The sequence below is a fragment of the Pocillopora verrucosa genome, chromosome 3 (genome assembly GCF_036669915.1).
Source record: "Pocillopora verrucosa isolate sample1 chromosome 3, ASM3666991v2, whole genome shotgun sequence".
Classification (NCBI taxonomy): Eukaryota; Metazoa; Cnidaria; class Anthozoa; order Scleractinia; family Pocilloporidae; genus Pocillopora; species Pocillopora verrucosa.
Window position 1 is genome coordinate 27,680,712 of NC_089314.1, and position 13,081 is coordinate 27,693,792.

General features: G+C 39.3%; 1 protein-coding gene across 1 annotated transcript; it reads left to right on the forward strand.

The window, feature by feature from the left end:
* Nucleotides 1–25: 25 nt before the first annotated feature.
* Nucleotides 26–12,785, forward strand: LOC131799382 (eukaryotic translation initiation factor 2-alpha kinase 1). Its single transcript, XM_059117111.2, has 18 exons — nt 26–262; nt 1,333–1,494; nt 2,110–2,138; nt 2,442–2,549; nt 3,109–3,167; nt 3,313–3,430; nt 3,548–3,628; nt 3,991–4,102; nt 4,771–4,837; nt 5,496–5,644; nt 6,378–6,622; nt 7,256–7,352; nt 7,428–7,528; nt 8,049–8,217; nt 8,302–8,393; nt 8,776–8,913; nt 10,383–10,478; nt 11,200–12,785. Exons 1-18 carry the CDS (start codon nt 181–183, stop codon nt 11,437–11,439), a joined length of 2,145 nt encoding a protein of 714 aa, XP_058973094.2. The 5' UTR covers nt 26–180; the 3' UTR covers nt 11,440–12,785.
* Nucleotides 12,786–13,081: the final 296 nt, after the last annotated feature.

Sequence of the window (13,081 nt, forward strand, 5' to 3'; positions counted from 1 at the left end):
CGATTAGTCTGATGACATGTACCTGTCAAAATAGCATAGTTTGCAGAAAGGTTTTCGTAACCATGTAATAATTTCGTATTATTGCATTTAAGGTTACGATGTTTTGGTTTACGCTTTTTCGGTTTTTAATTGCTTGAAAATGAAGACATCGGGCTCTTATGTCTGCTAAATTTGTGAAATATGGCATGGAACACAAGATCGAAGTGGACTCGCTCCAAACTGGAGCCTCCTCGTCTTCCAGCTCGCTTGACCGAGTTTCAGGGTAAGCGCAGCGTAACTTAAGTCGAATTTTGCAAGGACAAGATGTTCCTCATTTTTTTGTATCTTAGGGCGGTAAAACAGCATTAATTCTACTTGCGGGAATCGTCTAAGCAGTTATCAGTGATTCGATCCTTCTCGATTCAGCTCAACTTCCGTCGTACGTGATTAGTTGAACTGTTGCGACTTACAATTTTTGGTGTAAAGCGAACATGAACTGCAGTAAATCGTATACAAATGTACAATGCTATGTACAGCTCTCCCTTTTAGTAAGTCTGAGACCATAACCAGGTGTGTTATCACTAGAATGACTCGGATTACTCTTTAAGAAGCGGTTACTTACTTAACGGTACACTTTCAATTGTCTCAAATCATAGCATGCATCGAAGATATTCGACAGGTTTTTACATATTTATTTGTCAATTTATGTGTGAATAAACAACGGTATGATTTTGCCTAAATGAATTTTCGTGGTAGCATGAATCAGCCTTCCGTAATTTGAAGATAGATTGATGATCACTGTGTTATCAAATTACTAATATCTTGGACGTGATAAAGGTGTTTTTGTGGGCGTGATTGTAGGTGTGATCATCACCTGATCATGAAATTAGCAATAAGTATGATATATAGGGTGATTCATTGTTTACAGTCAACGTTCAGCAGTAATGTGCCCTTGACTTTCATGAGTATATAGTTTGGTAGTCAATAGGAAAATATGACGATAACAAAGTACTGATACTCCTTCTTTGCCCTTTGACCCCTGAGAGAGACTAACATCTTATTTCTCTTTACAGTACTACCTCAGAATCAAATTTAAGGGTCATGAAAATAAAGGAAATGATCACTAACTAAAGAAGCTCTTTATTGCCAAGCAAATTCTCCTTGTTCTGTTTGTACCAAATGTATAGAGAACAGTATGGAGAATATGCATACCTGTACTTAAGTGCATGAAATGTGATCAGAACCCTTCCTCCACTTTGCTACCCTCAGCAATGGGCACCTTTCTATAACATCCACCTCCCTTTTCCTCATTGTGGGGAAGTTCCACTGTAACTAATTCTGTGTTTTTGACAGATGCTGATCTCTCAGATACATATGTCCCCAATAAAGACCCTTCCACCGGTGTGCAAGCTTTGGAAGGCAGAGTGCCTAACTATCTGTTGTTAGTTTCTCTACTGGAACATCTCTGTTCTCTGTATGAGACTGATCCAGAGAAAAGCAAGAAGATCTTTAATGGTAAGTGTCACACTTTGGAAATACTGAACACAAAATATATGAGTCAAATTTGTTTTAGAGAACTGTAATAGTCACTGATAGGATCCACTGAGATGCTGTGCAGATTTATCATAAATATAGGTTTGAACAGTCATATCTATAAGAGTCAATGCTATAGCTACATGTAAATAGTATTTTGATAATTGATGTAATATTGTAAACTAAATTAGACTGCAGCAAATTAGTAACATGGTCTTTTAATAACAATCTATGGGAAAAAAAAGGTCTCACTTAATGCAATGTAGTGGATCAAATGGAAGGTCAGTCACTTCTATGAAATCTTTAGGCAGATTTTGAGATTTTGTGTCAGACTATCTCTGTCATAGGGCCTGGTGTACATGTGACTCTCACTGGGCAGATTTTGAGCTTTTGTGTCAGACTATCTCTGTCATAGGGCCTGGTGTACCTGTGACTCTCACATATCCTTCTGAATTATGTTGGAAACAAGTATGAATTGATAAAATGTCATTAACTTCTTCTTGGCTGAAAATTGGTGTAGACTGTACCTTTTAAGTGTTCTCTATTTTTAATGCAATGAAAGTGGAATTTAATTGACAAGAACTTTTTTTTTTGCAGTTATCTGTCAGCAGCTTGTGAAGATGAAGGTATGCACTTGTTTTTAACTCCTGTTCATTGTACTTCTGTTTAATACATGTAAGGTCTTGAGCATGCTATTGCTGAAAAATGGTTTTCCAAGAAAAACCCTTTCATGGGCCATACTGGAAGACACAAGCAGGGAAAGAAAAGTGGACACTGTCTAGCATACTGCTCTGTGAGATGTAAAACTGCTGCAAAAAAGTTGTCAAGTCATGGTACGACTGATATTGTAAGGAGTCGTGATATACTAGTCATTCTTAGGAGTCAAAGGGTTAAGAGGTTACATTATTCAACTGATTTACTTTTTCCAGGTGATGCCCCCCTTTTCGTTTCTTGAGGAATTCAGTGTTATCAGGGAGAAATACAAAACAGCTTTCAGTGATCTCATGCAAGCGGCTGCAAGGACCACTGGAACAGATGTAAGAAAGCATGTTTATGCCATTGCATTTTGGACTTGAAATTGGTAGTGGGACACTGTTGGAATATATGAGGTTGTAATGAATATATCTGGAGTTTTCTAATCCTTGAGCCAAATTGCATACTCCTGTCATTTTCCCCTTTTGTGATAAATAAAACAAACAGTGGGGGAAAACAAACCTTGTTCAACTTAACACATTTCAAAAAGGTACATCAGTACATCAACCTTTTTTGTAGGTTAAATAAGCAGATGAAACACCTGAACTGGTTAATCAACCATAATGTGAAAATCTTGAGAAAAAATAATGATGTCATACTCTGAACCTTATGTGCTGATTGGTTTGTTGTGCCTGTCAATTATTACCCTACACACACCATTTGAGAATTTTTTGCCTTTTCAATATAACTGTGCCTTAACTCTGCAATGCAGCCACATCCTCTGCCTCACAACCTCATGTGGCTCTCCCTTTGGGTCAGGATGAGGAGTATAATTTACAGGAACTCAGGTTGAAAGTATGAAAAATGTTTTTTAATGTGTTTGATATGTTACTGAAATTTCAGCTCCTTAGTTTCCCATCTGGGTTGAGGAATAAGGGCCCTTTTGGCAGATGTATGTGTAGGTAAGAAATTTGGTGGTTATACACTCACTTGTTTTCCTTAGAGCAGAAATGAACTGTCTTGTTTGGATAAATGTTTCTAATTATGTGAATTCAATCCCCAGAGTTATTTATTTTCTTTTGATTTCACCCTGGTTTGTCTCTTCAGGAGCCTATCTGCTCCCCATAAAATGCAGGATCTTTTGCAAAATGGAACTTCTCGTTACAAGGAGGAGTTTGTCGAGATCATAAGACTTGGTAAAGGAGGCTTTGGAAGTGTTTTCAAGGTTTGTGGCCTAACCATAGCTTTGGGAGTAGGTGGAAGTTTTTATCATCATGCTTCTTGCACATTTATTAAGTATAAAACTCAAGACTGAAGTTACTTTTTGTTTGTTTCTTTTAAGGTGAAAAACAAACTTGATGGAAGAGAGTATGCAGTAAAAAAGGTTCCACTTAAAGAAACAAATCCTGATCTTTGTTTAAAGGTATGCACAAAAATCCAGTACTCCATACACAGTAACTGTACCTTTGTAAGCCATATGAGTTTTTTACATAATTACGTGTGCTGGACTCTGGGTCAAGAGGTCTGGGTTCAAAGCCTGGCCAGGTCATTGTATGTTATATTCTTGGGCAAAACACTTTACTTTCACCATGCCTCTCTCCACTTAGGAAGATAAATGGATACCAGTGATTTTTCAGGGAGGCTGGATGAAATTCTAGGGGGGTTAACCTCCTGATGAAGCTTCCCACCCAGGATGGGGTGGGGGGGGGGGGGGCTTGCATATCACAGCCATTACTATAGAATAGGACACAGTAACACTTGCATGCCTTTGTTTCTTGCATATAGGTTTTGCGAGAGGTCAAAGTTCTGGCAAACCTAAGTCACAGTAATGTTGTTGGATATCATGCAGCATGGCTAGAGTATGTGACAACAGATACTGTCAGCACTACTATGCCCAGTAAGGAAAAATCTTTGTAAACCATTGGAAAAAATAAAAACCATACCTTGCAAGGAATTGAAACCAGTCAAAGAACTGGTGCATGTAAACAGAAACAGTTCAAAAAGAGCTTAACGGGGGATTAACCCTTTACACCCGAAGATCAGTATGCACATTCTCCTTACTGTTCTCAATACATTTCCTAGGGTGCAGACAAGGAGAATTTGGTTAAAAATTGGGAAAATCTTTAACTGGTGATCATTTCATTTATTCTCATGACCTCAATGTGGATTCAGGGGTGATACTGTAGGAGAAATTACATGTTGGTCACCCTTGGGGGGTTAAAGGATCCATACAGAGAGGAAAAGGTGTTTAATTTTGTGTGTGGAAAACTATTTTGGGATCAATATTAGTATCTGGGCAACTGCCCACCTACCCCTCCCCTAACTCAACAACAGTCAATTGATAACAAGTTAGGGTTAATGTTGGGTCAGGGGAGGGGAAGGTGGGCAGTTGCCCAGATACTGATATCGATCCCTATTTTGCTCGTAAAACTTTAGAATAACATAATTTGTGTTCTTTCTGCTCTCATAAGGTATCTTCGACTTAATTCTCTCTGACACCAGTTATGATAAGAGGTTTCAGAAAAGGTTGTAGATGGTGACTGATTGGAGTACTTTTCTCGTCAGGAGTAGCTACGGTTCCCACAAGTCTTCAGGAATTCAGTGACCTTTCTTCTTTAAATGGAATTCACAGGTAGGTACCCTTCTTTAGTAAACTTGAATTTGTCAGCACATGTGTGAACCTGTTCCACCACGTAAATTACTGGCCTGTTCTCTGTAGCTCTCTGGTGGAGCATCTGTCTAGAAAGCTAGAAGGTAGGTGGTTTGAATCCTGGCTTAGTGGGAACTCGGACTTTTTTTGTCCTAGGCTTGCAACAAATGTTCAAAAAATTTTCTTCATCTGGAACTTGTGTTATGGGAGGCTGCCGTCTTGCTTTGTTGTTCATTCCCAGGGCAAAACTCCTAAAACCCCATTACACCAGCAAAACATGTCAAAATGAATTAGGTTTGACTGAAAGGAAATCAGCCACAGAAAACTGAGAAACTGAATTTTACACAAGGTGCAGGTAATCTTTAACTTGTATTTACGTTGTGCTCAATTTGAAGTCGACAAACGTCTCTTTAACTCCTCTCACCCTTACATCAGTGTGCATATTCTCTACACTATTCCCTATACATTTCCTAAGGTGCTGACCAGGAGAATCAGTTTGAAAATCAAGAGCTTGTTCTGTTAGTGATCATGTCCTTTATTCTCGTGACCTTAATGAGTGATTTAGGGGTTATATCATAGGGAGAAATTACATGCCAGTCACTCCAAGGGGTTAAAAGGTTAGACACGTCTCTCTTTTCAGGATCATGGAAGTTAGTCAAGATAGCCAAAACAGCATAGTGTTTGAAAGTTCATCTCAGGATCCCTCTAATAGTGGCATTGTGTTCATGGCTGATGATGACTCAGTGGGGACTGGGAGCCAGGCGGAAGGAAAGCAGCGTGGTGCCCATGGTATGATGCTTACCAGTCGTTTTATACCCAAGGACGTTTCGTACTCAGTTGATTCGTACCCTGCTGGGATCATTCGTATACCTAGTCTGTTTAGCCGTTTCGTACCCATGGTCATCAACTATGTTTTCCTTGTGAGTATGTTTTCGCTTGTAACAATCGACGTCTGTTCACATTCGCGCGTGAGGTATTTCGTGGAATCTCCTAGATTTTGATCGTCACTGAATGTTTCGGCGGGTACGAATCGACCAGCTGATTGGGCAGAAACCGACTCAAACTGGGTACGAATCGTCTGAATTTGGATACGAATCCGCTGAATACGAAACATCCGTGGGTGCGAAACGACTGGATTCTGGTACGGTAACCGAGTCGCTTTTGCTGGTTTACGCAAGTGGCAAAGAGAACATGTAAGTAATGAGATAGATTTAGAATAGTGGTGAATTTGATATCAGAAATGCTACGATCTCCCTCAATCTATTTACACACACAACACCTCTGAAATTTCTAATCCTATCACTACGCAAGACTCTTCTCACATTCAAACCCACAGCCTTCTTCAAATTTTGTTGAAACAGCTTGACCCCGCTCCACTCCCAATGTTGCGCTCCAGTTTTTTCTCTACCAATATTTTCTTTCTTTACTGAAAATATCGTTAAATTTAAGCCGAAGAAACTGAGGGTCGCAGAGTGAATGGTGTACTGCTTGTTCGCTTTTAACTATTATTTTCAATTCACAGCTGAAAGTCACTTGGGCAAGATCCATTCAACCAACCTCAGGAGCACCAATAATACTCGTAAAAGCACGGCCCCTTATCATGCTTCACGTCGCAGCATGCGTCGATCAGCGTCCAGTTCAAGCTTAGGCTCCATGGCTAAAGATAGTGACCGTCACGGTATTGATGATGAACAAAGCAACGAGCTGAGTAGCGATCAGAGCAGTGCATTCGCAGAGAGCATACTGAAAAGTACAGCCGTTAGTAAGGTGAAATGTTTTTTGAGATTATTAGAGAAATTTTTATTTCAATTGGTTTGCTCAACTTCGCTCTGTGATTGGTTTAGAAAGCTCGTGCCGCCATCAAAAACCAATCAGATACAAAACTAAAACCAATTCCAGCTTGGTCACTCGCGTTTTCCCGCGCCTTATGCTGGTTGTCCGCTTTTACTTTGAGTTTTCATTAGTTGATGATAACGTCAATTTTTTTTCTGATCGGTAATTGTGATCACTTTGGTTTTGCTTTTTTGACACTTTTGAAAACTGCTCTTATGCAATTACAATCTGAATCTACGGATTAAAACCCAATCTGATACAGTGTAACGTGGAAAGTTAGCAGGTTTCCAATTTTGTAGATTGCCCTTGATCTGCAAAATTGGTCTACCATATCCCTTCTCTCTTAATAACTCTTTACGAAGATCAGTTCAAAGATATACTGCATTAAAACACAACATCGCAAAAAGGTTATTTTTTATTCATTTTTATCCGCAAAAACACAAAAAGTGGAAGCGAGAGTGTTAGGGAAGCGCTGTCAGAGAATAAGAACATTGCATGTCTTTTTTTGTTTGTGTGGTTGTTGGCCTTCGTTGTTTGTTTCAATATGTTCATTCATTGTGTCATCAGCGTCTAGGAATGTTGCTGTTTATTCAGATGCAGCTCTGCACAACAACACTGCGAGACTGGCTGGTGAAACGTAACGAGGAAATCTCCCACACCACTGGTAAGTACCGAGGGAAAGAGTTCGTATCGATCGGTAGTATTTCACTGAACGTTTTATTTCTTCCTTTCTTGTCAGACGGCCAAGTCGACAAATCAGCTGTTGTGGAAATTTTTCGCCAAGTTGTGGAAGGTGTGAGCTACATTCACTCTCAAGCGCTTCTTCATCGAGATTTGAAGGTAACAGCATCTGCAAGTGATATAGCTATCACGAAATGTGTACCGAGTGTGCGTTTCTACTCTTTCGTTTCTACTTCATCTTTCTCTCTCTCTTTTCCCCAACGATCCAACGATGAAGCAAGTGGCCAAGTTAGGGTGGAAAGATCTGAAGCTTTTATTTGTTACGCAATCGCTTTTGCAAGAGATTAAAAAAATAACTTTAACAAAATGTCTTTAACAGTGAAAATCGTGAGGTTGACCCAATTTACAAACGACCGCCATTAAAGAAAGGCGACAATCTAAACTTTAGAAATGATTCACATATCATGTTCACAAGTATTTCACTTAATATTCGTGCAAGTCTTCGATTATTAAGAAATAGAGTCAACGATCCAGCGTGCAAGACTTCTCTGGGAAAGAAATTCCACACATTAACTGTCGACACAAAGAAAGATGCTAGTAACAATTGCGAGTAGGTGCTTTGTATACGCGAAGTTTAGTCGCACACAAATGTAATTTCATTACCACTCTCTTTTTCCAGCCAAGAAATATCTTTCTCCAAGGACTCAGACATCCAAAGGAAGAACGATATAGTTTCCAGGTCAAAATCGGTGACTTTGGTTTGGCTCGGAAAGAAGTGGTTGTGAGTCCTGGAGCTAGTAGTCCGCTGGCCAGTTTGATTGAGCCACTCACCCCGTTATTTTCTCCAGGTATGAAAGTGCTGTATTACCAGCTTAATGTGTTGTTGTAATTTCGAAGTTGCAAGGTAACATTTATCTGATTATATCAAACAGGATGTTCTGGTAAAGATGTTCCCACCGCTGGTGTTGGCACATGCACTTATGCTTCGCCTGAGCAACTAAGGAACAACATATACGATAACAAGGTGAATTTATAAGACTCACAGCAGAGTGCTCTTCGATCGAGTATCGGAATACTAAAACGGAGTAAAGACAACGGTGAATCAAGAGAAAGGAAAATATCACGAGGAAGCAATCAGGAGTCAGAGTTGTTTTTACTTTTTTCAGGTATCGGATTGGTTGAGGCGATGGACCAGGAGCAGTCCCTGAGCCAAAAGTTTTTTGAAGTGGAAACATAATTGAGCGCTGTTTTTCACCAAAGTTACTCCATAGGTCATTCGTTTCCTTTGATCTCGACTAAATTGTAAGAACCAAGGTTTAGTGGGTTGTAATCGTAATCTTAGCTAAAAGTCTGCTTATAATTTAACAAGATATTTCGGATTTTCTTTGTTTGCTCAACTGACTTAGGCGGATATTTACAGCTTGGGAATTATCCTCTTCGAGCTGTACCGTCCTTTTGGTACTGAGATGGAACGAGTAAAGAGTATAAAAGATCTCAGGCAGGGAAGGTTACCAGAAGACTTCTGTGAGAAATGGCCAGAAGAGGTTAGAGTAACATATTTTAATCATCTTTGTTACATAGGTGCGCTTCGCAGCCAAGTTAGGGTCCATTCCCTCGGCTGTATCGTTTTTTGAGCGCTTTTCGGTCGCCTCTTGTAAAGCCAGAAACAAAGTTACCATGACAGCCAATCAGGCAAAGAAAAATATCGCCAAGAGGCGATGAGAAATCAAAGTAAAAACAGGTAAACAAATGAATAAAAGGGGAAAGTTTCTAAAGAAACTGGTGGTGGTGCATCGGTGGGAGAGTAAAGCAGGTAATTTAGAGTTAACAACTGAGTTGAAAACGTAAATTAGCCGCCTTAAAGGGTGAAAAAGCTGACGTTTCGAGCGTTAGCCCTTCGTCAATCGCTCTGACGAAGGGTTAACGCTCGAATCGTCAGCTTTTTACCCTTTACGGTGGCTATCTTACGTTTTCAACTCAGTTGTTAACACTAAATTACCTAAAAACAGGGAAACAGCCTGAAGTGGGGTAAAACGTTGATGACCAAGTTGCCAATTAAAGCTAATTAAAGCAAAACCAATGCAATCTAAGCTTCCTTTGGAAACTCCAAGGAAAATTCATCCAGTGGACTTTATGTTTTGTCGGAAAGGTCGTTGGACTTATCATGGGACCGGTGTTGAATATTACCAAGATCGTTTATTCACCGAACAAATAACAAGATAAGTTTATTCTTGTGCCGCTACAAATATCCTCCAGTGGGACTGCACTCAATCGTTTAGTATTAAACATTTTTTATCAAGATATCGCGAATGGACTCCGCGAATTGAGACCGGTGTATTTTTTGAACCCCAGGCTCAGTGGTAGAGCATCGGAGCGCAAATCCGAAGGTTTGAGGTTCGATTTCTCATGGGGACTCAGAATTTTTCCTTTGTCCCACGCTTGTGACAAGACGAAAAAACATCTTTCTTAATTCTTTAACGAGCTCAAAACTTACCATCTCTACTATTTCTACCCAAAATTGTTTCCTTACTTCGCTGTTAATATAACTTAGCGCAAGGTTTTTGTCAGATGTTGCAGGCAAAGTTACGTAACTTAACAGAAGACGTGAATACTGTGTTAATAAAATTGTTGCAGCATCGGTTAGTCATTGATTACAATTGAAATTTTACCGGAGAGTCTGTTCAGAGTATTAAAAAGGTAATGTTTCTCTGACTAATAGGCTGCCGACACAGTTTTTGGGGAAGATTTCTCTCCTACTAGATCGAAAGATAATTGTTTTACAATTATTGAGCGAATCATAAAAAAAGGTGAACAAAGCAGTTTAGCTGCTATTCATTTTAAAACTTGTCACAAACCTCAAGTGCTAGAATACGCTTTTTAACTAAATCGAGAATGGTTTTGCATGCAAGTAAACATGTTCTTTGTCAATTTATCGAAGCAACAGGTTGGTTTCAAACTTTTTATAAATCATGACAAGTCAAAAGACGCTTTGTGTTGTCATGTTTCGTTGTAGTCTAAGCTGATATTGGAGATGGTAGCTGAAAACTCTGGCAACCGGCCTACAGCAGAGTCTCTTCTTGAGCTTGGCTTCTTGAAAGCAAAGCACACGGTAAGTTTGGATTCTTCCTTTTTTGTCTCTTTCTTCGTTCATTTGTGTAGCATATTTGTTTTTGTTCCGTTTGTTTGGTTCGGTTATGTTTCGAGTTTTAATAAAAGGTAGTTTTCTACCTTGAAATATAATAATGGATAACAAGATATATCTAGCAAGTATCTGCAGAAAGAAGAACCAACCCTCTCTGTAGAGGACTTAAGCCGAAAAAAATAAGGGTTATGTTAAAAAATTCGTTACACTGCATCTTGGATTGAACTTTTCTGATAAGTGTGCTTAGAAGCTCTGCTTCAGTATTGTTGTTGTCAGTATAAAGGATTGTTAAAGGTTTGTCGTTTTGACATTTTCATGTCAAGAGAAGTATAGCACGTATGAATAAAGGGGTAAGTGTCTAAGGCAATTGTGGTACTGCGTCGGTGGAGGGGCTGGGGGGTTTGGTTTTATCAACTGAGTTAGTAATGTAAATTGGCGTGCGTTTTTCCTTCATCAGAACTTTGACGGAGGGCTAAACTAAGTACCCCTATCTTCTCTCTAGCTAAGCTTTTTATTCTCTGGCCTGAAGCGGTGGGGCAATAGAGGATGGAGGGGAACAGAGAAAAACGACTAACTAAGCCCTCTTTCATTTCTAAAGGAATAGGATAGGTCCTTCGGCACTTTTGTTCAGAACAGCACTTTATTTGTTTATATAAAAAACTTAGATGTTTTATGGGTCTTCCCACAGCAACTAAGTGATCACCTGAGGGAAAAGGTCAAGGAACAAGCGTCTGAAATAATAGAACTGCGGAAAATGCTGTTGAAGAAAGACGAAGAGCTGGACGCTAGGATGGATGAAGTTAGTGAACTGAGGCGGCAGCTTGAAGAGAGAGACAAGCTTATTGAACAGATGCTTGCTAATAAACAGCTCTGTACCACATGCAGCCGTAAGCTTGTCAATCAAGGGGAGGAGATGGATACAGGATGAAATTGCGCTGCACAGGGTAGAGGAGATGGGGAGAAATAATTTGTTTACAGCACTCCCTGTCGGAGACGAACAGGGGGAGGGAACGCACAAGTGACTTTCGTGTCCTCTCCATAGTCTTTATTCCAAGATTATCAGTGTGAATGCTGTCTCATTTGGAAAGTACTCCTATGACGAACAGCATTACTTAGCTTTTCAAATTTTATTTAATTTAGAAACGCATTTTCTCATTCAAGTTCATAGATAGGAATTGTGTAGGAAAATTTTCAACGCGGAAGGTAGAAGTTATTTTTGTACATAATATGAGAACTTCGGTCGTTTTTGAGTCAAATTTTAAATTGTAGAGAGACGAAATAATGCATTGTGCTATTGCAGGTGTTTTCGGTGTACCTTAATAGCCGTATTTATTCGATCAAGCGCCCCCTGTGGGTATGAAAATTGAATACGCGCCCACCACGCATAAGCCCCCATTCTTAAGGTGCAAAACTTGAAGAGGTACCCAGGGCGCATAATTGAATAAATACGGTAATTATTACCTCTGGGATTTGAGGTATTGATCAGAGATGGACAACTTTTTCGTAAGATGGCTCAAAGGGCGTTGTTATTTTTAGACAACAATTATTTAATATTAGCTTCCACCCTTGTTTTTGAAATTTCCCTCTGTTCTTCGACAAATCGTGATCATAGGTGACCATAACAACACAGCCCTTTGTAGAAAGATGAATATTGAAATGCTGTTTTCCGGCTGTATTAGGGATGTTTTTTAGGGGCTGTATTGTTACTATGGTTTCCTAATATGCCATAAAAGTGATTTAAAATAACGAACAATAATTGAAATTTTTGACTTTGTCTTTAATAGATCACATGGAGAAGTGTGACGATAACAAATAATAAAAGAAGGGGTGTTTAAAATTAACGAAACCAATTTGAGCCAAATAAATAAGAAATTGTCACTTTAAAAAACTGAATAGCGCGTATGTAAAAAATTGATAAGACTAGTTTATCACCAAGTAGAAACGCAAGGTAAATGTTGTTACTATGCTGTGGCTTTTTAAAAGTTTTAATTTATTTTACGATTTGTACATGCGGTTATAACGTATTAGTTTTTCGTATGGACCAAACGATAAGACTGTTGGTAAAGAATACGTCGATATGGAGTTGATTTGAACAAATGTTTTGCGATGTGATATTTTCGTTGCTAGGGTCACGTAAATAGAATTAACCAATCACATTTTAGGAACGTCCATTGATCCCAACTGAATTAAATTGTGCCATTCATTACTTAGGACTAAAGCAAGCACAGATCACAAAGAATAAAGATAGAAATCACCGCTCGTTTCTTGCAATCTGTTTAACAACGGTTGCACTGTACTTTTGACCCAAAGTAAAATCATCCTCGGAGTCTTCTATCATTTCGACAACGATATTCACTTGTGATATCGCGGAATCTACCCTATTATATGTCTGCGCCAACGATCTCACTCCACCCTCGACAGGGGTTGTTTTTGTCTCGTAAAATAGAGTAGCCCGAGGTCTCCTTTCTTAAATGAACTCGTGGGTAGTTGTGAGGCAAAACAGCCATGGGTCATGAATTTCCGCCTACCTTCTCTCAGAAGGTGTGGGAGAAGCGGTGGCGGGACGGTTC